This window comes from Muntiacus reevesi, chromosome 5 (assembly GCF_963930625.1).
Source record: "Muntiacus reevesi chromosome 5, mMunRee1.1, whole genome shotgun sequence".
In the NCBI taxonomy this organism is placed as follows: Eukaryota; Metazoa; Chordata; class Mammalia; order Artiodactyla; family Cervidae; genus Muntiacus; species Muntiacus reevesi.
The window spans coordinates 55032950-55058506 of NC_089253.1; the positions used below are offsets into that span (position 1 = coordinate 55032950).

The following is a 25557-nucleotide window of genomic DNA, read 5'->3' on the forward strand; positions in this document are numbered from 1 at the left end:
GTAATGTCTCACTGAGGAAAGTTTTCTCTGTTTAAGTGGGAAAATTTGTTTTCAGTTATTTTTTTATTGAAGTATATTTGAATTGCAATGTTGTGTTAATTACTGTTACACAGCAAAATTATTCAGTTATATATATATATATATATATATATATATATATAAGGTGACTCAGTGTTAAAGAATCTGCCTGCCAATGCAGGCAACCCAGGTTTGATCCCTGGGTCAGGAAGATCCCCTGGAGGGGGAAATGACAACCCACTCCAGTATTCTTGCCTGGCAAATCCCATGGACAGAGGTGCCTGGAGGGCTACAGTCTATGGGGATGCTACGAATTGGACACGGTTAAACATCTAAACAGCATACATATATATATATATATATTCTTTTTACTCTTATTTTCCATTATAATTTGTCACAGGATGTTTAATGTGGCTCCCTGTGGTACAGAGTGGGACCTTGCTCTTCATCTGTCTTAGCAGTTCACACCTGCTAACCCCAAACTGCCAGCCCAATGCTCTCTGACTCTCTCCCTCACCCACATCCCCCTTGGCAACCAAGCTGTCCTCCTGGTCCCTGAGTCTGTTTCAGTCGTGTCCCACTCTTTGTGACCACATGCACTGTAGCCCGCCAGACTCCTCTGTCCATGGATTTCTCTAGGCAATAATACTAGAGTGGGTTGCCATGCCCTCCTCCAGGAGATCTTCTAACCCAGGGATCAAACCTGCATCTCCTGCATTGCAGGTGGGTTCTTTACTACTGAGCCTGAGCACAAGCCCTAAAGTCATACTTCAATTAAAAAAAGAAAAAAAAAAGATTTATAAGGTGTAGAAAATATATTTTAAAAATCATTGATTAAATGCTGGGATATCTCTCAGGAATTTAAAAATAAAAAAGGATTAGGAAATCATTAACAAAAACTATGTATGTCTTAAAATCGGTTCACGAAACAGAGAAAAAAAAGTTTCAGACACTTTAATTTTGAACATCTTGTTCACTCTGTCAGTAGATGTGCTCTTAATTTAAACATCTGTTCAAAGCTAAGTCTTTCTCTGAGTCATTATAATGCAGGAAGCATATTAATTTAGCTTCTGGATAGCCTTTCTTAAGGCTTCCCTGGTGGCTCAGTCTGCCCGCAATGCAGTTGACCTGGGTTAGATCCCTGGATTGGGACGATCCCCTGGAGAAAGAAATGGCAACCCACTCCAGAATTCTTGCCTGGAGGATCCCATAGACAGAGGATCCTGGTGGGCTACAGTCCTGGGGTCACAAAGAGTCAGACACGACTGAGTGTGACTAACTTTCGTTTTCACTTTAGCCTTTCTTTGCTGTGGTGAACGAATTTGATTTGCTTAGCTGAACTAGACATATGAATTTTTACTTAGAGTGATCTGGTTCTGGAAACACTTATAGTGTTTGCTTTGCTCTTTTAGCTTTTTTTTTTTTTTTTTTGACAGTACTGATTTTTAGATTTCTTAAAACTAAAAGGAAAAAAGAACTACATAATAATCCCCTCATTGATTCAGTTCAGTTCAGTCATTCAGTCATGTCCAACTCTTTGCGACCCCGTGGACTGCAGCACGCCAGGCCTCCCTGTCCATCACCAACCAACTCCTGGAGTTTACTCAAACTCATATCCACTGAGTCAGTCATGCCATCCAACCTTCTCATCCTCTGTTGTCCCCTTCTCCTCTTGCCTTTAATCTTTCCCAGCATCAGGGTCTTTTCAAATGAGTCAGTTCTTACCATCAAGTGGTCAAAATATTGGAGTTTCAGCTTCAGCATCAGTCCTTCCAATGAGCACCCAGGACTGATTTCCTTTAGGATGGACTGGTTGGATCTCCTTGCAGTCCAAGGGACTCTCAAGAGTCTTCTCCAACACCACAGTTCAAAAGCATCAATTCTTTGGTGCTCACCTTTCTTTATAGTCCAGCTCTCATATCCATACCTGACTACTGGAAAAACCACAACCTTGACTAGACGGACCTTTGTTGGCAAAGTAATGTCTCTGCTTTTTAATATGTTGTCTAGTTTGGTCATAACTTTTCTTCCAAGAGTAAGCGTCTTTTAATTTCATGGCTGCAGACACCCTCTGCAGTGACTTTGGAGCCCCCCAAAATAAAGTCTGTCACTGTTTCTGTTGTTTCCCCAGGAAGTGATGGGGACCAGATGCCATGATGTTAGTTTTCTTAGTTTTCTTGGTGATTAGTCATCACTAAATGTCAATTATAGATTAGAGACCACTTACACACTTTTAGCTGAAACTCTAATACTTTGGCCATCTCGTGTGAAGAGTTGACTCACTGGAAAAGACCCTGATGCTGGGAGGGATTGGGGGCAGGAGGAGAAGGGGATGACTGAGGATGAGATGGCTGGATGGCATCACCGACTCTATGGACATGAGTTTGAATAAGCTCTGGGAGTTGGTGATAGACAGGGAGGCCTGGCATGCTGCAATTCATGGGGTCGCAAAGAGTCAGACACGACTGAGCGACTGAAGTGAACTGAACACACTTTTATGCATATATGTGATAAATTTCTCACAACAGTCCTGCAAGGAGGTTCCTCCTAGCTCCAATAAACCAAGGCTCAGGTTACCTATTTTATTTAAACTTCTTAAAAGTATAGGGTTAGTAGTTCACAGACTTGTGTTTATACCCTACTCAGTGTCAAAGAAAAATTGTACTAGACAGAGTTGAACAGGCAAGGAAGTCTACTGAAACCTGGGGGAGAGATTGAATTCAACTCCTCTGAATCAAAAAGTTGGAGGAGCTTGATGTATTGGGTTGGGGAACTTGGTCAGTGTGATTAGCTCATCATTTGCTAATTGTTCTGTGTGAAAGTTAGGCTCTCTTCTGCCCACAGAGACTGGAGATGGGGAAAATTTCACCTTTGATGGTCACATTTCAAAGAGATGGCCCCCAGGTCCTTGAGAAAGACTTTTCTCTGTTGTAAAACTGGTGAGAGACCAGGGAGAAGATTTACATCTCAAAGGGACAGAGAAAGAATTTATAATTGAAATTTTTCAAAAGTAAATGCTGTAAGAAAAGAGAGGTCAGGGGTCTACAGTTTTGAAGAGGCCTGTCAGGAAGTCAAGGGTGGGGAAACTTTAAGGCCATCTTAGTCATCCAACTCCAAAGGCCTGTAGTTGCAACTCAAAAAGAATTTATCTGAGACCACACTATTAGTTTCTTCCTAAATGTGAAAGATTTTTTTTTTCTGATTATTACATGCATTTTGGAATAAGTGAAACCTTACAGTAGAATGCAAATAATCGTTGAGCACTCAGTAATTTCCCTGTATGACCCTTTCAGACAGTATGAAAAAAAGAGCTGAAATAAAATGTTTGGGATTTCAGGGAAAGAAAAATAATTTTCCTCTAACATTCTACCTTCTGTGACTGAGAACACCTGTGATGAAAGACAGCTTAACATGAGCAAAACAAACAAATGTAATAGCATGTGTACCTCCTGTAGGAAAACTGAGTAAACCCACCCCTGAACCCCTAAATGTCCAAGTCACCATCTCAAATATTATCTTCAGGTAAAGAAAAAAGAAAGGGGTTGGTAGAAGGAAGGCTAATTCTGGGTAGTTATCCAGAAAAGTGCAATAAGCTTATTATGCAGATTTAAGTCTGATGCCTTCTCTACTGATCAAGTTTCTTGTGATTTGTAGTCCTCCTTTTTGGTACAAAGAGAAAAGATATCCTTACAAATGGAGATTTCCCTCTTGAATATAAATTTCCCTTACAAAAGGATGAATTGTACTCTGATTTCAGAACTCCTCCTGTGTCTGCTTTTTCTCCAAAATAAGTGACTGAAAATAATCCTTATGCTAAAAAGGCATATTTTGGGTAGCATATTCTGCTACTGTTCACAATTTAAGTTGTTTTTTTTTTTTTTTTTTAAGTTTACTTTGTTTTAAGCAGATTCATTTGGGACAGTAAAACATTTTATCATTCTACTATTTTAAAACTTTATAAAACTTTATCATTCTACTATTTTATTCCCTAGTTATATTCTTTAGAGGGTTTTTTCAATTTTGTTTTGCTTTTTATTCAATCCAAAATTTAACCTGTTTTCAAAAAGATCTTTCTTACCAATTCATAAAATCATAGAATTCTAAGCTATGACTATTAAACTTGCTAAGACTCCTGCGGGTCACTAGTATGATTTGTATTTTAGTCTGACTAGAAATACCTTTTGGCAAATTCTTGACAAATTCTTCACTGGACTTCAGCTATGTAGTTCCAAGGGAGCCTGTTCTTTTTGTGAATCACGTTCATTATTATTCATTTGACATTTGTCAATGATTTTTATGAGATTTTGAGACATATGGACATAGCTTTGTTTAAAAAGGATAAATAGATGAGGGAGACACAAGAGGATTACAGTCTCTAGTTGTGTTTGGTGTTAAGGGGTGTGTACTGAGTCGTGCAGTTGTGTCTGACTCTTTGCAGTACGGTGGTCTATAGTCCACCAGGCTCCCCTGGGGATTCTCCAGGCAAGAATACTGGAGTGGTTTGCCACTTCCTACTCCAGGGGATTTTTCTGACCCTGGGATTGAACCTGCATATGCAGGCAAATTCTTTACCACTAGCACCACCTGTGAAGTCCCCAGAACTTAGGAGAGGACTTACATAATGAAAAGGTTTCATTTAAGGGATGTAGGGCTTTGGCTAAATGACTGGAACACATACCAACAAGCACTAGAAAACAATACAGGATTTCAGCTCTGAGAAGAACAGTTCCAAATAGATTATATCTCTCTAAGGAAAGAGAAAGAAAGCATTTGAATTGACTCCAGTTGCCTCGTTGCTCAGTCCCCAGGTTTCCAGGAACATTCTCAGAACATTATATCTAGAAATTCTGATAGGCAGTCAGGTTTTTGCCAGTACATGTCTGTGAGATATAGTATACTCTCAGAAATCCAGAGTAGGATTACAGTTCCTAAGAGGTCATTGTCAAGATCAGTTCAGTTCAGTCGCTCTTTCTTTTCTGACTCTTTGCAACCCCATGAATCACAGCAAGCCAGGACTCCCTGTCCATCACCAGCTCCCGGAGTTTACTCAAACCCATGTCCATCGAGTCAGTGATGCCATCCAGCCATCTCATCCTCTGTCGTCCCCTTCTCCTCCGGCCCCCAATCCCTCCCAGCATTAGGGTCTTTTCCAATGAGTCAACTCTTCGCATGAGGTGGCCAAAGTACTGGAGTTTCAGCTTCAGCATCAGTCCTTCCAGTGAACACCCAGGACTGATTTCCTTTAGGATGAAATGGTTGGATCTCCTTGCAGTTCAAGGGACTCTCAAGAGTCTTCTCCAACACCACAGTTCAAAAGCATCAGTTCTTTGCTGCTCAGCTTTCTTCACAGTCCAACTCTCACATCCATACATGACCACTGGAAAACGATAGCCTTGGCTGGACAGACCTTTGTTGGCAAAGTAATGTCTCTGCTTTTTAATACGCTGTCTAGATTGGTCATAACTTTCCTTCCAAGGAGTAAGTGTCTTTTAATTTCATGGCTTCAATCACCATCTTCAGTGATTTTGGAGCCCCAAAAAATAAAGTCTGACACTGTTTCCACGTCTATTTCCCATGAAGTGATGGGACCAGATGCCATGATCTTAGTTTTCTGACTGTTGAGCTTTAAGCCAATTTCTTCACTCTCCTCTTTCACTTTCATCAAGAGGCTTTTTAGTTCCTCTTCACTTTCTGCCATAAGGGTGATGTCATCTGCATATCTGAGGTTATTGATATTTTTTCTCCTGGCAATCTTGATTCCAGCTTGTGCTTCTTCCAGCCCAGTGTTTCTCATGATGTACTCTGCATATAAGTTAAATAAGCCGGGTGACAATATATAGCCTTGATGTACTCCTTTTCTTATTTGGAACCAGTCTGTTGTTCCATGTTCAGATCTAACTGTTGCTTCCTAACCTGCATACAGGTTTCTCAAGAGGCAGGTCAAGTGGTCTGGTATGCCCATCTCTTTCAGAATTTTCCACAGTTTATTGTGAGCCACACAGTCAAAGGCTTTGGCATAATCAATAAATCACAAATAGATGTTTTTCTGGAATTCTCTCACTTTTGCGATGATCCAGCGGATGTTGGCAATTTGTTCTCTTGTTCCTCTGCCTTTTCTAAAACCAGTTTGAACATCTGGAAGTTCAGGGGAGTACAAATAATCTTAAAACTGGAATCCAGGATAATGTCTTGGTCCATCAAAAAACAAAATACAACCCAGCACACTTGAAGATTTAATTGGCTTTGATAGGTCATTCATAAACGGGAGAGCATCCATCTAGCAACTAGAAGGGAGCTCTAATGAGTGATGGAAAAAATGAAGGATTTCATAGAAAGGAGAGTGGATCCAGAAAGTCATTAGCAAAGGAAAGAGAGGAATATTTTGAGCCAGGAGCAAGGATCTTGCCTTGCAGATTACCTCTTCTTCCTGTGGGGGTAGGAGCAGGGTCTAAGAGACATCTTACCTCGTTGCTGCTGACCAGGAAATTACAAACTGTTTGATTAAGATTACCCTTCTGGTAAAGGTCATAAGTGCTGTCTGGTTTGGTATTAAATCTAAGGTTGGTGTGATGGGCTTTAGCACATCATCAAGTGATACCATCTTGAGCCTGTGGTTTTCTTCATAAATGGGCCCCACACATAATGTAAAACTTTTCTGTTTAAAAATGGCAGGAAGATAAGATTATACTAACAGTCCTCTGAGTTTTGATACCAAGGTCCAGAGTGCTAAGCTGAGACTCCTTTAATAAATCTTTCCGAAGGAAATGGCAACCCACTCCAGTATCCTTGCCTGGAAAATCTCATGGACAGAGGAGCCTGGTGGGCTGCAGTTCAAGAGTTGGCACGACTGAGCGACTGACACTAACACTAATTAATGCAGATTATTTTTGAAGCCTGAGCTATTGCTGAGCCTATAGGTATTTGATTAAAACACAGTGGCTTGATCATCTGCTTTCTAGTAAGGTGTTAGTCTAAAAGGGCAGCAACATATTTTAAAGTTATTGTATCTTATGGGTTTTGGTTATATGTTTTGTTTTCAACTGTTTTACTTTAGAGGGCTTCACTGGTGCCTCGGTGGTAAAGAATCTTCTTGCCAATGTAGGAGACATGGGTTTTCTCCTTGGGTCAGAAAGATCCCCTGGAGAAGGAAATGGCAGCCCACTCCAGAATTCTTGCCTAGAAAATCCGTTGGACAGAGAAGCTGTCCATAGCTCCTGTCCATGGAGTTGCAAAAGAGTGACATGACTTAGCAACTAAAAACACCACCATTTTATTGAAGAACATTCTGAATTACTTTTGAATGTATAATAAGTATATATCAAATTTGAACCCTGCTTCTCTAAAGGTATCAGTTACAAGTAACTTCAATGAAATTTTGTAGTTTCCTTGTTGTTTAGTTGCTCAGTTGTATTTGACTCTTTTGAGAGCCTATGGAATGTAGCCCGACAGGCTTCTCTGTCCATGGGATTTCCCAGGCAAGAATACTGGAGTGGGTTGCCATTTCCTTAATTCAGTCATAAAGTCAAACGAACTAATGGTAGATAATATATATTATAGATACTTTGTATTGTAATTGAATTTCATTTCTTACATTATAGAAACCTATATATGTAGTGCAATCTTACAGTTTATAAGACAACCTAATTGTGAACAAGATGGGCCATTTTAAATACTCAGGTGCTTTTAAATTTAGTCTAATGCAGTCTTTACTGTGTTTCCATGCATTTGTAATTCTAAATGCAAGAATTATTTTTAGCAGTAATTTTTTATAAACCAACACATTCTAGTGTTTCTAGGAAAGATTTGTTCTCCAGTTTGCTTCTAAACTTTTTACTCTCTTGTATAAATGTTTTGTCTTTGTTCAGTTGCCAATAAATATTTCTTTATAAATATTAAGTTTCATGACTTGCCTTTGTGTCATCTTAAATAATGTCCAATAGATAAATTAGCAAAACATACTTAAAATAGTTTTAAAAAAAAAGTCTATCATTTTCCAAGTGCTACAAATGTATTTTCTTATATTTATTATTGGAAAAGTCCTTTATATCACCTTTTTGAAGGTTTTTCTCTATACATAGAATTCTGGTTTCACAGTTTGTTTTGTTTCCTCCTCATTCTACACTTCAGGTTGTTATTTCACTGTGACCTGATTTCCATAACTTTGGTGAGAATCCTTGATCTTATGGCTGTTTTTCTTTGGCTGCTTTCAAGATAGTATCTGTATCTTTGGTTTTCAATAGTTTGACTGCAGTTTCACTTAGGTGTGGTTATCATTTTGTTTACATAGTTTGGGATTTGCTGAATTCCTTAAATTCGTAACTTTGTATCTCATAAAACTGAGAGGTTTCTGACAATTATTTCTTTAGATAATTTTCTGCTCTAATTTATCTTTTATTCCTTCCCTGGAAATCCAATTACATGACTTAAGATGTTTCCACATTTGTTCCCAAAGTCCCTGAACTGTTCCTTTCCTGTTTCTTTTTTCTTTGTTTTTCAAATTGGATGCGTTCTACTGATCTGTGGTCATGTTCACTGACTCTTTCCTCCATCATTTTCATCTGTTTCATAATCCATCCAGTGAATATTCTTCAGATATTTTAGTTTTCCAGCTAACTTTTGAAATATTTTCTATTCCTCTACTCATTTTCTTCTCTTATTATTAGAAGCACTATTTTCCTTAACCTCAGTGATTACAGGAGTTGCTTTAATCTTTGTCTGATCATTTTTACATTGATCATCTATATACTAGCAGCTCTTGGGTACTGTTTGTTTGTTTCCCATGAAAATAGGTCACATTTTTCTGCCACTTCACATACTCAGTGATTTTGCATTGTATTCTGTTTATCATGCTTTGGGGTGAAGCCTTGGATTCTCTTGTACTCCTCCAACAATATTGATATTCTTCTTCTAGCAAGAAGTTAATTTGATTCAACTCAAAAGGCAAACTCCAGCACCCTTGCTGTTGGCAGTGATTCAAATCTTAGTTCAGATAGCCTTTATTCTGCCCCATGCATAGGCAGTTCAGGGGTCAGCCAACGTGTTAATTTATACACACAATTTTTAGTTTATTTTCTCTGTCTCTTCTGGGATTTCCCAGTCGGCCAGAGCAATGTTTAACCAAATAACTTGGCACACTATGACCTGGTCCAATTGATTCATGAAGTTAACTACCACACCATTTTCAGCTCATTGTTACCTTTTGGAAGGCACACATTGCTCACTTAAAGAATTCTGGTATTCTATTCATTAACTTTCATGTGATTTAAAGTTACAAACCATTGATAACAGTTTATTCTTTCTGCACAAATAGTCCCTCAAATCTACTTGTACTTTTAATGTTCTGTTTCCCTAATAGTACTGTCAAATAAAACTTGCTGTGATGATGAAAATCCTCTGTATTCTATATCTCCACTATTCTAATATACCACTGAATTTGCTGTATGTTGCTTTGAATTTTTGACATGTAGCTAATGTGATAAAATAATTTAATTATTAATTTTAATTAATTTTACTAAGTTTTAAGTTTAAAGAGCCACATGTGGCTAGTGGCTATTGCACAGTCAGTGCTACACTGATTATGTGCATGTCCTCTTTGAAAACAATATATATTCAGGTCTTCTGTCCCTTTTTCATTCAGCTTGTTTGATTTTTGATGTTGGACTCTATGGACTGTTTATAAGTTTTGAATATCAATCTTCCTGGTCATATAATTTGCAAATACTTTCCCCCATTCTGTACGTTATCTTTTCATTTGGCCAATGGTTTCCTTTGCTGTGCAAAAGCTTTTTAAGTTTAGGTCCCATTGTTTATTTTTCCTTTTATTTCATTCACTTTAGGAAATGGATCCAAAAAAATTACTACAATTTATTGTTAAAGAGTGTTCTGCCTATGTTTTCCTTTAAGAATGTTATGGTTGTTGGTCTTCCATTTAGGTCTTAATCCATTTTGAGCTTATTTTTGCATTTGGTGGTAGAGCATATTCCAATTTCATTCTTTTAAATATAACTATCCAGTTTTTCCAGCACCACTTATTGAATAGACTGTCTTTTATCCTTTGTATATTTTTTCCCCTTTGCTGTTGATTAATTGACCATATGTATTGTGAGTTTATTTCTTGGATCTCTATTCTGTTCCATTGATCTATGAGTTTGTCTTTGTGCCTGTACTGTACTGGTTTGATTACTCTAGCTTTGTAGTATAATCTGAAGACAGAGAGTTTGATTCCTCCAGTTCTGTTTTTCTTTCTCAAGATAGTCTTGAATATTTGGGGTCATTTGTGTTCCATGCAAATTTTAAAGTTATTTATTCTAGCTTTGTTAAAAATGCCATTGGTATTTTGATAGGGAGTGCACTGAATCTATAGATTGCCTTGGGGATTACAGTCATTTTAACAATTTAAATTCTTCATTCTGAAAACACAATATATCTTTTCATCTGTATGATCGTCACTTTCATCAGCATCATGTAGTTTTCAGAGTACAAGTCTTTTGCCTCTTTAGGTAGGTTTATTCCTAGATATTTTATTCCTTTTGATGTGATGGTAAATGAGATTATTTCCTTAATTTGTTTTTCTGATATTTTGTTATTAGTGTACAGAAAAGCAATAGATTTCTGTATGTTAATTTCGTATCCTGAAATGTTATCAGATTCATTGATGAGCTAGAGTCATTTTCTGGTGGCATCTTTAGGATTTTCTATGTAGAGCATCAGGTTATTTGCAAACAGTAAGTTTTGCCACTTTATTTCCAATTTGGTTTCTTTTATTTTGTTTTCTTGTCTTATTTCTTTGGCTAGAGAGCATGCAGATAGCCAACAGCAGCATGCAAAGATATTCAATAACACTGATCATCAGGGAAATGCAAATCAAAATCACAATATCACCCACACCTGTCAGAATGGCTATTATCAAAAAGAATATAAATGATAATTGTTGGTGAGGATGTGAAAAAAAAAAAGGAATCCTTGTACATTGTTGTTGGGAATGTAAATTGGTGCAACCACTGTCAAAAACAGTATGCAAGTTTCTCAAAAAACTAAAAATAGAACTACCTTATGACCTAGCAGTTCCACTCCTGGGTATATATCTGAAAGAAACAAAAACACTAATTGAAGATTACACATGCATCCCACTGTTCATAGGAGCATTATTTACAATTGTCAGGACATCGAGCACCCAAATGTCTATCAACAAATGAAAAGATAAAGAAGATGTGTCAAAATCACAGTATCACCCACACCTGTCAGAATGGCTATTATCAAAAAGAATATAAATGATAATTGTTGGTGAGGATGTGAAAAAAAAAGGAATCCTTGTACATTGTTGGTGGGAATGTAAATTGGTGCAACCACTGTCAAAAACAGTATGCAAGTTTCTCAAAAAACTAAAAATAGAACTACCTTATGACCTAGCAGTTCCACTCCTGGGTATATATCTGAAAGAAACAAAAACACTAATTGAAGATTACACATGCATCCCACTGTTCATAGGAGCATTATTTACAATTGTCAGGACATAGAGCACCCAAATGTCTATCAACAAATGAAAAGATAAAGAAGATGTGGTATATATATATATACACACACACACATACAGACACACACAATGAAAAGATGAAAATTTGTCATAAAAAGAATGAAAATTTACCTTTTGCAACAACATAGATGGACTTGGAGGGTATTGTACTCAGTAAAATAAGTCAAACAAAGACAAATACTTTATGATATCATTATATATGGAATCTAAATAATACAACAAGCTAATGAATTTAACAAAAAAAGAGAATAATATTTATCAAGAATAAGGTAGGGTTACCAGTAGGGAGAAGCAGTGAAGGAGGGGCAATATCAGGGTAGGGTTAAGAGGTACAAGCCATTAGGTATAAAATAAGCTACAAGGATATATGTACAACACAGGCAATATAGTCAATGTCTCATAATAACTATAGATGAGATATAGCCTTTAAAAATTGTGACTCACTGTATTTTACACTTGTAGCTTATGTAATGTTATATATCAACTATACTTCAGTGAAAAAGTAAATAAATAAAATGTAGCTAACATTAGTGAATTTTTTTAATCCCTTTGTATCTGAGGGTTCTGCATCCTTGGATTCAACTAAATTTGGATCAAAATATTTGAAAAAGAAATTCCAGAAATTTTCAAAAAGCAAAACTTGAATTTACTGGCTGGTAGCAACTATTAACATTGTATTTACATTGTACTAAATATTATAAGTAATTTAGAGATGATTCATAGTATTTGGGAGGGGTGCATAGGTTATATGCAAATTGTTGTTGTTCAGTGACTAAGTTGTGTCTGACTCTTTGTGACCACACGAACTACAGCATGTCAGTTCTTCCGTCCTTCACTATCTCCCAGAGTGTTCTCAAACTCATGTCCATTGAGTCAGTGATGCTATCTAACCAACTCATCCTCAGCTGCCCTCAATATTCCCAGCAGGGTCTTTTGCAATGAGTCAGCTCTTCGTATCAGGCAACCAGAGTATTGGAGCTTCAGCATCAGTCCTTCCACTGAGTATTCAGGGGTGATTTCCTTTAGGAAATACTGTACCATTTTACATGAAGATCTTGAACATCCTCATATTTTGTTATGCATAGAGAGTCCTGGAAACTGAAGGACAGTTGTAATTTGCTTTGATTTATTCAATTAAATAAGTTATGGGGTGATACTATATGTAAGATTTCATGGTAAGCATGATATTCACTTCCTTTCTCAATCTTAGCATTTATTTCTTATTTTTTTTTAACTTTTCTGTTACTTTTTTGATATCTGAAAGTTATTGATTTCTTCCAATGCACACAAAATCAAAATTCTTTTATCTTTACTGCCATATAAAAAGTAAACTAATGTGTTCTCACAAATGGTCTCTTCAATCATTGCCCTTTTACCATCTATGTTAAAATTGTTTTATGTCCATCTTTTTCCCATGGAAACTGTTATCACAAACTCAATTTTGCCACATTTCTGAAGGTTTCTACCCCTTAATTATTTTCTGGGCAAATTATTTTTATGCTTGTCAAAGGCTTTCCTCTTAATCTCTGCTAATTTCTAAGTGTTGACAATTAGTACTAATTGAATTATGTATTGTTGATCTCTTTTCTAGAAATAGGGCTTCTCTCGTTAACTCGGTAAAGAATCCGCCTGCAATGCAGGAGACCCAGTTTTGATTCCTGGGTCTGGAAGATCCCCTGGAGAAGGAATTTGCAACCCACTTCAGTATTCTTGCCTAGAAAATCCCATAGACAGGGGAACCTCTGGGGCTACAATTCATGGGATCGCAAGAATCAGACATGACTTAGTGACTAAACCACCACCATAAAAATAGCAAGTTATCTTATCTTTAATAGTAAGAAATCTCAATGAATGTTTTCATATGCTTAACTTTAAACTGTAGATGTGACCATTTCACACACTGATTGACAAATTTTACTTAATATTATAACACTTTCAACTCATCTCATGATATTTTGGGTTTTATCATTTCAGGATCACCAAACAATTTTAAGAGCATGGGCTGTAAAAGATTTTGCTCCAAATTGCCCTTTGTATGTCCAGATCTTAAAGCCAGAAAATAAATTTCATATCAAATTTGCTGGTAAGTCTGACCTCAAATGAGATCCTTTAAATTTCCTCAAATTCTTATTGTCATTGTAAGAGTTATGTTTCTGAAGTTAGTGGTAATTTATTATATCCATGTTTCTGTAGAACAGAAGGATTTATTTTTTATCATCTATTTGTTTTAAGAGAATTAATTCACTTTAAAATGTGTATCTTTGTGGTAAGTCCTTACTTTTTAATATAACTTGGTGATTTTGGTAACTGAACTTGCTGAACATCCTAGTAAGCTTAATTAGATTATCTCTGGTAGTTGAGTATGAAATATAGACACAAGTTTCAAATGTTATATATAAATATGTAGATAGATAATACTTTGCTATAGGTTATTTTATATATATATAAACTTAACATAGAATAAAATAATATAATATATTCAGGTAACTTAAATAGATTTAATTTGAGGTTAGATATTGAAAACAATTAAAGAAAATATACATGTGAATTTTTCATACAAGTGCTGCTTTTAAAATAATTATCCACATGAGATTCTGCTTTAAACTATTAGAAAACTGAACAATAAAATGATATTGCATCTTTTCTTAAGTGTTTCTGGAGGAACTAATTTTTTTTCAAATATAAGCACCCTTTTTTAAAAAATAAAACTTTACCTTAATGGTCTGAAACTTCAAAAGTCTTTAAAAAGTAAATAATTTTAAGTAAGTATTTGCAAAATGTATTTCCTTCAGAAGATGTGTTCATACATCTTATATTAGTTTATGATATTTAAATGAAATTTTATAAGTACTGGGCTTCCTTGGTGGCTCAGATGGTAAAGAATCTGCCTGCAATGCAGGAGACCCAGATTCGATCCCTGGATCAGGAAGATCCCCCTGGAGAAGGGAATGGTTGTCCACTCCACTATTTTTGCCTTGAGAAGTCTATGGATCATGGAGCTTGGCTGTCCACAGTCCATAGGATCGCAAAGAGTCAGACATGACTGAGTGACTAACACTTATAAACACTAAAAAGTTTTAAAGTAATGAGAAGAGTACCATGAAATTATTGCTATTTAATTTGTTCTGAATCATCTTCTAGTCTTCTTACTAATGACATCATTTTTTTCTAAAGAAGTATCGGAAATAAAGCAATGACTCTCAACTTTGGTGGCATTTTAGAATCTGTTTTAAAGAATATTTTTAAAGAACTCATCAGAGATTCTGAGCATGTAAATGATTTTAGATGGTACCAGGGCTTCTTTAAACCTGTTTCCTAAATCAAAAATTAAAAACAACAGGGGGTGGGCCCACACTGAAGCTGAAGTGTCCTGGTCTCCCATCTGGTTTCCAGGGGTGGGCAGGGCAAACAGACAAGATGGGGAGGCCTGAGCAGGGAAGATGAGGAAGATGAAGAGGTCTGCTGGAGGACAAGGGTGCACCCCGGACCTCTTGCCAGAGTAGCTCTGGTGGTGGGAGCCAGACAGTTGGCCCAGCTGAGAGGGAGGAATACCAGGCAGTGGACGGCAGAGGAGGAGGTGCTCATAGCTGGGAACAGAACAGTGATTTGGAACTTCAGACATCACACTTCTTACCTTGTGATGGAAAGTGTGTAAATTAAATGTCAGGAGGAAACCAGGCTGTAGAAATTTAATCCAGTCAGTGTACCTCCAACCCTACAGCTGAATTCATCCTTGTCAGAGATCAAGCCCTGAGCCTTTGGAGTGGGAGCACTAACTCCAGCACCCTACACTACCAGGGAACTGACCCTTGAGAGTATCAAATACTGAGAGCTCACACAAAGGAAACCACTTGAATGTAAGACCTGGTATCACCCCACTACCAGTAGCACCCTGTGCAGGATGCCTCATCTAAACAACAAACAAAACAAAAATACAAACCCAATCATCAGCAGACAGGATGTCCACCTCACTCAGCCTTGCCCATCAGAGGAAAAACAAACAAACAAACAAAAACGCTCAGTACAAATCTCACCCTATGCAAAACTTACACAAAACACTGGGACCAATATTAGGAGGTCAGAAACCAAAAGGAAGAAAGAATTTGAACTTGAAGCCTGGGGCAAAGGAGACCTCAAACACAATACACTTCAAAATAATAATAATAATAATAATGAAAAAGCAAAGAAATACTACACAAATGAAGGAGCAAACTAGAAACACAGAAGTCCAAATAAATGAAGAGGGAATAGGCAAACTACCTGAAAAAGAATTCAGAATGATGATAGTAAAGATGATCAAAAACCTTGAAAACAGAATGGAGAAAATGCAAGAATCAATTAACAAAGACCTAGAAGAATTAAAAAATAAACATATAGAGACAAACAACACAATTATTGAAATTAAAAATACTCTAAAAGGTATCAATAGCAGAATATCTGAAGCAGAAGAATGAATCAGTAAGCTGGAAGATATAGTGGTGGAATTAACTTCTGAAGAGCAGAATAAAGTAAAAAAAAAAAAAAAAGAAAAGAACTGAGCATAGTCTCAGAGACTTCTGGGACAATATCAAACATACCAGCATTTGATTTATAAGGGTCCCAGAAGAAGAAGAGAAAAGAAAGGGTATGAGAAATTTTTTGAAGAGATTATAGTTGAAAAGTTCCCCAACATGGAAAAGGAAATAGTCAATCAAGTAACTATAAGAGGTGCAAAGAGTCCCGTACAGGATAAACCCAAGGAGAAACATGCCAAGACACATACTAATCAAACTGAGAAAGACTAAGCACACATAAAGAATATTAAAAGCATCAAGGGAGAAGCAACAAGTAACATACAAGGGAAATCCCATATGCTTAACAGCTGATCTTTCAGCAGAAAATCTGCAGGCTGAAGGAAATGGCAGGATATATTTAAAGTATTGAAAGGGAAAAATCTACAACCAAGATTACTGTACCTGGCAAGGATTTAAGTCAAAATTGGTGGAGAAATTAAAAGCTTTACAGACAAAAAAAAGTTAGAATTCAGTACCACCAAACCAGGTTTATATAAATGTTAAAAGGACTTTGTACAGGTCAAGAAATATAAGAGTAGAAAAAGATCTACAAAATCAACCCCAAACGATTAAGAAATGTAAATATCTATGCACCCAACATAGGAGCACCTCAATACATAAGACAAACTAACAGACATTAAAGGAGAAATTGACAGTAACACAATATTAGTAGGAGACTTTAACACCCCACTCACACCAATGGACAGATCATCAAAACAGAAAATTAATAAGGAAACACAAGTCTTAAAAGATACATTAGATGAAATGGATCTCATGGATATCTTCAGTATCTTCAATCCAAATGCAGAACAATACACCTTCTTCTCAAGGGCACATGGAACATTTTCCAGGATAGACCACATCTTGGATCACAAATCAAACCTCAGTAAATTTAAGAAAATTGAAATTGTATCAAGCATCTTCTCTGACCACAATGCTATGAGACTAGACATCAATTACAAGGAAGAAAGAAAGAAAGAAAGAAAAAAAACTGTAAGAAACACAAACACATGGGGAGTAAACAACACGTTTCTAAATAACCAATAGGTTACTGAAAAAAATCAAACAGTAAATGAAAAATTTTCTAGAAACAAATGACAATGAAAATACAACTCAAAACCTATGGGATGCAGCAAAAGCAGTTCTAAGAAGGAAGTTTATAGCAATACAGTCCTACCTCATGAAATAAGAAAAACATTGAATAGGCACCTAAAACTACTGCAAAAAGAGCAACAACCCCCCCCCCTGCAAAAAAAACAACAAAATTAGTAGAAGGAGAGAAATCATAAATATCTGAGCAGAAATAAGTGAAAAAAGAAATGAAGGACACAATAGTAAAGATTAATAAAACTAAAGGCTGGTTCTTAGAGAAGATAAACAAAATTGGCAAATGTTTAGCCAGACTCATCAAGAAAAAAAGAGAGAAGAACCAAATCAACAAAATTAAAAATTAAAAAGGGGAGGTTACAGCAGACAATGCAGAAATACAAAGGATTATAAGAACCTATTATGAACAAGTATATGGCAATAAAGTGGATAACCTGGAAGAAATGGAGAGATTCTCAGTAAAGTTCAATCTTTCAAGACTGAACCAGGAAAAAGTAGAAATTATGAACAACTCAATACAAGCACTGAACTTGAAACTTTGATAAAAAATCTCCCCAAAAACAAAAGCCCAGGACCAGATGGCTTCACAGGAGAATTCTATCAAACATTTAGAGAAGAATTAAGCCCTTTCCTTCTAAAACTCTTTCAAAAAATTACAGAGGAAGGAACACTTCCAGACTGATTCTACAAGATCGCCATCACCCTGATACCAAAACAACATAAAAAAAGAAAACTACAGACCAATATCACTGATGAACATAGATGCAAAAATCCTCAACCATATTTTGGCAAACAGAATTTAGCAACACATCAAAAAACTCAAACACCATGATCAATTTGGGTTTATTCCAGGGGTGTAAGGATTCTTCAATATAAACAAATCAATCAATGTGATATGCCATATTAACAAACTGAAAGGTAAAAACCATATGATAATCTCAATAGATGCAGAAAAAGCCTTTGACAAAATTCAGCATCCATTTATGATTAAAACTCTTTAAAAAATGGGCATAGAAGGAAGGAACCCACCTCAACATAGTAAAGGCCATATATGACAAGCCTACAGCAAACATTATTCTCAATGGTGAAAAACTGAAAACATTTCCCCTAAGATCAAGAACAAGACAAGGGTGTCCACTTTCACCACTATTATTCAACATAGTTTTGGAAGTCTTAGCTACAGCAATCATAGAAGAAAAAGAAATTTAAAAAATCAAGATAGGAAAAAAAGAAATAATGCTCTCACTGTTTGCAGATGACATGATACTGTACATAAAAAACCCTAAAGATAGTATCAGAAAATTGCTAGAACTAACCAGTGAATTTAGCAAAGCTTCAGGGTACAAAATCAATACACAAAAATCACTTTCATTTCTATATACTATGAATGAAAAATCAGAAAGAGAAATTAAGGAATCAATCTCACTCACCATTACAAGAAGAAGAATTAAATATCCAGGAATAAACTTACCTAAGGAGACAAAAGAACTGTACACAGAAAATTATAAAACACTAATGAAAGAAATCAAAGGTGGCATCAACAGATGAAGAGATATTCCATGTTGCTGGGTAGAAAGAATCAATATTGTGAAAATGACTATACTACCAAATGCAATCTGCAGATTCAATGTGATCCCTGTCACATTACCAATGGCATTTTCACAGAAGTAGAACAAAAAGTTTCACATTGATATGGAAACACAAAAGATCCCAAAGAGCCAAAGCAGTCTTGAGAAAGAAGAATGGAGCTGGAGGAATCAAGCTTCCTGATTTCAGATTATACTACAAAGCTACAGTCATCATGACAGTATGTTACTGGCAAAAAAACAGAATGATATACCTATGGAAGAAGCGAGAAAGCCCAGAAATAAACCCATACACCTATGGTGCCATATTTTCTACAAAGGAGGCAAGAATATACAATAGGGCAAAGACAGCCTCTTCAATAAATGATGCTGGGAAAACTGGACAGCTTCATGTAAAAGACTGAAATTAGAACACTTCCTAACACCATACACAAAGATGAACTCAAAATGGATTAAAGACCTAAATGTAAAACCAGAAACTATAAAACTCTTAGAGGAAAACATAGGCAGAATATTCTATGACATAAATCAAAGCAAGATCCTCTATGACCCATTTCCTAGAGTAATGGAAATAAAAACAAAAGTAAACAAGTGGGACCTGGTTAAACTTAAAAGCTTTTGCACAGCAAAGGAAACTATAAGCAAGTTGAAAAGACATCCCTCAGAATGGCAGAAAATATAGCAAATGAAACAACAGAGGATTAATTTCTAAAATATACAAGCAACTCATACAACTGAATACCAGGAAAACAAAGAACCCAGTCAAAAAGTGGGGAAAAGACCTAAATAAACATTTCTCCAAAGAAGACATACAGATGGATAACAAACACGTGAAAAGATGCTCAACATCGCTCATCATTAAGAGAAATGCAAATCATACCTACAATGAGGTATCACCTCACACTAGTCAGAATGGCCATCATCAAAAATTCTACAAACAATAAATGCTGGAGAGGGTGTGAAGAAAAGGGAATGCTCTTCTCTGTTTGTGGGAATGTAAATTGATACAGCCACTGTGGAAGACAGTATAGAGATTCCTTACAAACTAGGAATAAAACCACCATATGACCCAGCAATCCCACTCCTAGGCATATACCCTGAGGAAACCAAAATTGAAAAAGACACATGTATCACATAATTCAGTGCAGGACTATTTACAATAGCTAGAACATGGAAGCAACCTAGATATCCATCAACAGATGAATGGATAAAGAAGTACATATACACAATGGAATACTACTCAGCCATAAAAGGAGCACATTTGAGTCAGTTTTAATAAGGTGGATGAACCTAGAGCCTATTATACAGAGTGAAGTAAGACATAGAAAGATAAATATTGTATTCTAACGCATATATATATATATATATATATATATATATATATATATGAAATCTAGAAAAATGGTACTGAAGAGTTTATTTACAGGGCAGCAAAAAAAACAAAGGAATTGCTCCAGATCCTGGGCCTAAAATCGACCCTCATTGCTGATCGTTCCACACCTATCAACCCCTTCAACATAGCCTTTGGTTTGCAGGGGCTCGAGTTTGAGGCATGGCCTCCAGCCAAGAAGGCTGCCGGGGGACCCAGCGCCCAAGAGGTCTTGCTTCCCATCTACCCCACTGCCCCTCTAACTCTGGGAAACAGCCAGTTTGTGTCTTAGCTCTGTACTAAACTGACAAATAAAACTGAAACTTTTGGGAAAAAAGAAAAAAGAAAATAATACCTCCTTTGTAGACTTTTTAATAAAATGGAAAAACACATGTGAAGTATTACAGCTAGTGCCAGTAACATGTGCTATTAACATTCAGGAAATGCCAATTATTTATTTAAAAAGTCTTTGTAACTAAGCTGCCTTATTTTTATTATTATTTAGGAAAAGGAGTATTTTTGCAAAGTTTTCATACCTAATAATGACTTGATATGATAAAATTTTAGGAAGGTAGCAGTGGACACAGAACTAATGAAGGTTCCTAAAATATGAAATTAAATTTGAGTGCCACCATGTACACTTTAGCTCAGCAGATTAGTAGTTTGGCTCCTATATTTTTCTTCTGTTAAGTAGCCATAATAATATTAAGTCTTTTCGTTGGTTAAAATTAGCAGTAATGATGAAATAAGTTGTATCTGAGACACATTACATGTGCAATAAATGGATATTGAATGTGAATCTTAAAACAACATGTAGTTTGAGAAGACAAGTTGTTCTTTTGAATATACTATAACTGAAATTCAGAGCAGATTTTAGTTTTTCTCTTTAGCAAGCCATTGATGTGCTTACAAACAGACCAAACTCACTATCAAAATAGCCTATTTTTACAAACAAAAAATTACAAAGACTTTGAATTTTGAAAAAATTCTTATTTTGCTGTTATTTAAATAAATCCATTGAAATGAATGGACTGTTTCAAAATTCTATGCCAATAGTGTATCTCAGTATTTCTCACTTATGGCATCTGCTGAAATTCCTTTTAATAATATCTTCATTCTTTTATGTAGTGAGCTTACACTATCTTGGAGGCACTCTTTTTATATTATGAAAAGATAAAAGCACCCTGATTTCATTAAAATGCCATAAAAAGCAGTTTGAGTTGATATATGAGACTCTCAAACCAAATATAATATGTTTTATATTTCAGCATGAGGTTAAAGCAGTTATGGACTTAACCTTTCAAAAGACATTGCATCAAACTGTCATTGAGTTGGTGGTGTAAATTGTTAAAATAATGGCCTCCAGTGGGCCATGCCCCCTGTGTCTGTGGCCCATCATGATTCCACATTTCACCTTCTTCCACGAGGAGGCACAGTGTACTTCCCCACCCTTTGAATATGGGCTGTCTAGTCACTTGCTTTGACCAATGCACTGTGACAAAAGCTGTTAATATATTGTGTGACTTTAGAAACAAAGGCCATCCAGCCTCTGCTTGCCGTTCGTTGGAACTTGGCCCAGAGACTCTATGTGAAGAATCTGATTCATTCTTTCCAAGGATGAAACATCCCTTGGAAAGTGAGAATTATTCATCCCAGGCACCCCACCTCACTGGTTCCCAACTCACCCATCAACCACTCATTCTCTTTGAAGTTATTATTTTGCTGTTATCTCAATAGGTCCATTGAAATGAATGGATTGTTTTAAAATTCTATCCCAATACTTTATCTCAATGTTTTTCATTTTTGGCATCTGTTGATGCTCCCAACTCACCTATCAGGCAATCCACAGAAATCAAGCTGACCCACAGAATTTAGAGAAATGAAATGTTTAAGTCAATAAGTTTTGGAGTCATTTGTTATATAGCAATAGATAATGAATACTGTTTGTAATAATATTCATTTTAATCTTAAAACATATTTACTTGTTATTGATTATATTTTGTCCTTGTAGTTTCACAAGTATTAAATGGCATGATTCTAATTAGCACAAGATATAAAGCATATTTTTATTTCCACTTATTTAATTACCTTCAATTCCCTTAAATTGTGGAACTCATACCCTGACAATCATTGATGTATTTTTCAGAAGTAAATCCATGTTTTTAAAATGTGAAAGACAGAAACTTCAAAATTCAACTTATATGCATAGAAACTATTAGAAAGCAAAAACAATTTAGTAACCTAGCAGCTAGTACTTTACACTGATATATCAATTGTGTAATTTGTGGATCACTCTCCCCTGAACAAAATGATTCTGGGTATTCATTATATTAGGGAACTGTTGCACTATATTTAAATGAGTTATTATATGAATTATTGTAGCTTTAATTATAAATGCAATTAGCATCTACACTTTGATCAGATTCACAGAAGGAAATTCCATATGGACATGATTTCAGCAACAGGAAATATATGCTCTTACTCATATCAACAAGGGATGAAGTTAAATAGTGAGCCTAGAGTTAGAAAGAACAAAATCCTACCCAGAATAAGAGTTACAATAAAAGATTTTTGAATATAAACCCAAGTACAAATTGTAATGAGAGTCAAGTAGAATAAAAATATTCTTCACAGATAATTTGTTTAATCACCATAAATTTCCAAGAAGAAAATAAATTCAAACTGGTTTAAAGAGAAAATCCTTCAGCAGTTTGTCCCTTTTTATAATAAATTTGTCAAAGTGAAAAGATAAATATTGCAAATTCTGGAATGAGACTGACTTCAGTCAAATTTTTCTTCTACTGTATAAGGACTGTATGATGTCAGATTTCTCAACCTCCCAAGCTAGAGTTTTTCAATATGTACAGTGAGGGTAATAAGAGAAACTATATCTTAGGATTGTTATGACTAAAAAAAAAATACTCCAAAAATATCAGCCATTAGTAATTAGTATTTATCAAATTGATGATTATCATAAATCTTGAGTACCAATGTCTCATTCTCTTAACAATTCTGTATTATCATTGTGTCCAGGAAAACTAAGGGTTTTCCATGAAGCTTTACAAAGAGTTTATTCAGTTCAGTTCAGTTTATTTCAGTGGCTCCGTCGTGTGCAACTCTCTGCAGCCTCATGGACTGCAGCATGCCATGCCTCCCTGTCCATCACCAACTCCTGGAGTTTACTCAGACTCCTGTCCATTGATGTCATCCTGTCAGTGATGCCATCCAACCGTCTCATCCTCTGGCACCCCCTTCTCCTCCCACCTTCAATCCTTCCCAGCATCAGGGTCTTTTCAAATGAGTCAGTTCTTTGCATCAGGTAGCCAAAATATTTAGCATCCATCGTTCCAATGAATAATCAGGACTGATTTTGTTTAGGATGGACTGCTTGCATCTCCTTGCAGTCCAGTCCAAGGAACTCTCAAGAGCCTTTTCCAACACCACAGTTCAAGAGTATCAATTCTTCAGCATTCAGCTTTCTTTATAGTCCAACTCTCACATCCATACATGCTACTGCTGCTGCTAAATCGTGTCAGTCGTGTCCAACTCTGTGTGACCCCATAGACGGCAGCCCACCAGGCTCCTCTGTCCCTGAGATTCTCCAGGCAAGAGTACTGGAGTAGATTGCCATTGCCTTCTCCCATCCATACATGACTACTGGAAAACCATAGCTTTGACTAGATGGACCTTTGTTGGCAAAGTAATATCTCTGTTTTTTAATATGTTGTCTAGGTTAGTCAAATTTTCTTCCAAGGAGCAAACATCTTTTAATTTCATGGTTGCAGTCACCATCTTCAGTGATTTTGGAGCCCCAAATAATAAAGTCTCTCACTGTTTTCCTTGCTTCCCCATCTATTTACCATGAAGTGATGGGACCAGATACCATGATCTTAGTTTTCTGAATGTTGAGCTTTAAGCCAACTTTTTCATTCTCCTCTTTCACTTTCATCAAGAGGCTCTTTAATTATTCTTCACTTTCTGCCATAAGGTGGTTTCATCTGCATATCTGAGGTTATTGATATTTCTTCTGGCAATCTTGATTCTACCGTGTGCTTTATCCAGTCCAGCGTTTCTCATGATGTACTCTGCATATAAGTTAAACAAGCAGGGTGACAATATACAGCCTTGATGTGCTCCTTTCCCAATTTGGAACCAGTCTGTTGTTCCATGTCCAGTTCTAACTGTTGCTTCCTAACCTGCATACAGGTTTCTCAGAAGGCAGATCAGGTAGTCTGATATTCCCATCTCTTTCAGAATTTTTCAGTTTGTTGTGATCCACACAATCAAAGGCTTTGGCATAGTCAATAAAGCAGAAGTAGATGTTTTTCTGAAACTCTTGCTTTTCCAATGATCCAATGGATGTTGGCAATTTAATCTCTGGTTGCTCTGCCTTTTCTAAATCCAGCCTGAACATCTGGAAATTCACGGTTCGGGTACTGGCTTGGGGAATTTTGAACATTAGTTTGCTAGTGTGTGAGATGAGTGCAAGCGTGCCATCGTTTGAGCATTCTTTGGCACTGCCTTTCTTTGGGATTGGAATGAAAGCTGACCTTTTCCAGTCACATCATTTTCAGTTTTCACATATTTTCCAGAAAATGGAAAAAGAAAAATATGTCCTTAACTCATTTTACAGGATTATACAAACTTGAATCATAACTTATTAAGCATATTATGGGAAATGATAATTAGAGAAAAATTTGATTGATTAGCATAGTTGAAAAATTATAGAAAATATATTAGCAAGTCAAAGTAGTATATTAAAAAATAATATAGTGTCACCAGGTTGAAATTATTCTAGAAATAGACCATCATTTTAAAGGAGAAATAATATTATGGCTTCAGTGGATACAAAAAAAAAAAAAAAAATAAGCATTTGAGAGAGAATTAAACATTCAGTCAAGATTTTTTAAAAAGGAAATTTAAAAAATGCTAAGAAGCTACAAGTAGGAACTTCTTAACCTATGGCAACTTATCTATAAAATAACCTAGAGGCAAACAAACATTTAATGATCATATATTGAGAGTCCTTCTTTAAAATTAGGTACAAACAAGGGTGCATACCAAAAACACATGTACTCAGTGTTGTCCTAGAAATCCTGATGAGTGCAGTAAGGCTATGAAAGTAAATAGAAGGAATAAGCATTGGAAAAAGAGAAATGAAATCATACTATTTACATAAGATTCTCTACAAGAAAATTCAAAAGATGATTTTTTTTTTCCTAGAATGTCTTTTTATTAGGGAGCTCATCCGTTTATGATTTCCAAAATTGAACGGATAGTTCCCCTCTGAATATCCACTATGAGCTCCTGTATTGTTCCACTAACTAAATAGTATCTCCTATTAGGTTTCTCATAACTATCTCAAAATTAAGATATCTAGAGTCTGTTTCT

General features: G+C 36.0%; 1 protein-coding gene across 1 annotated transcript in view; it reads left to right on the forward strand.

Annotated features, from left to right (window-relative positions):
- The window catches only part of KCNT2 (potassium sodium-activated channel subfamily T member 2), a 422637-nt gene that overhangs the window by 219150 nt on the left and 177930 nt on the right, over positions 1-25557 (forward strand). Inside the window, exon 13 of the mRNA XM_065936707.1 lies at positions 13526-13634. Within this exon, the coding sequence (XP_065792779.1) occupies positions 13526-13634 (109 nt within the window). The remainder of the gene's footprint in view (positions 1-13525; positions 13635-25557) is intronic.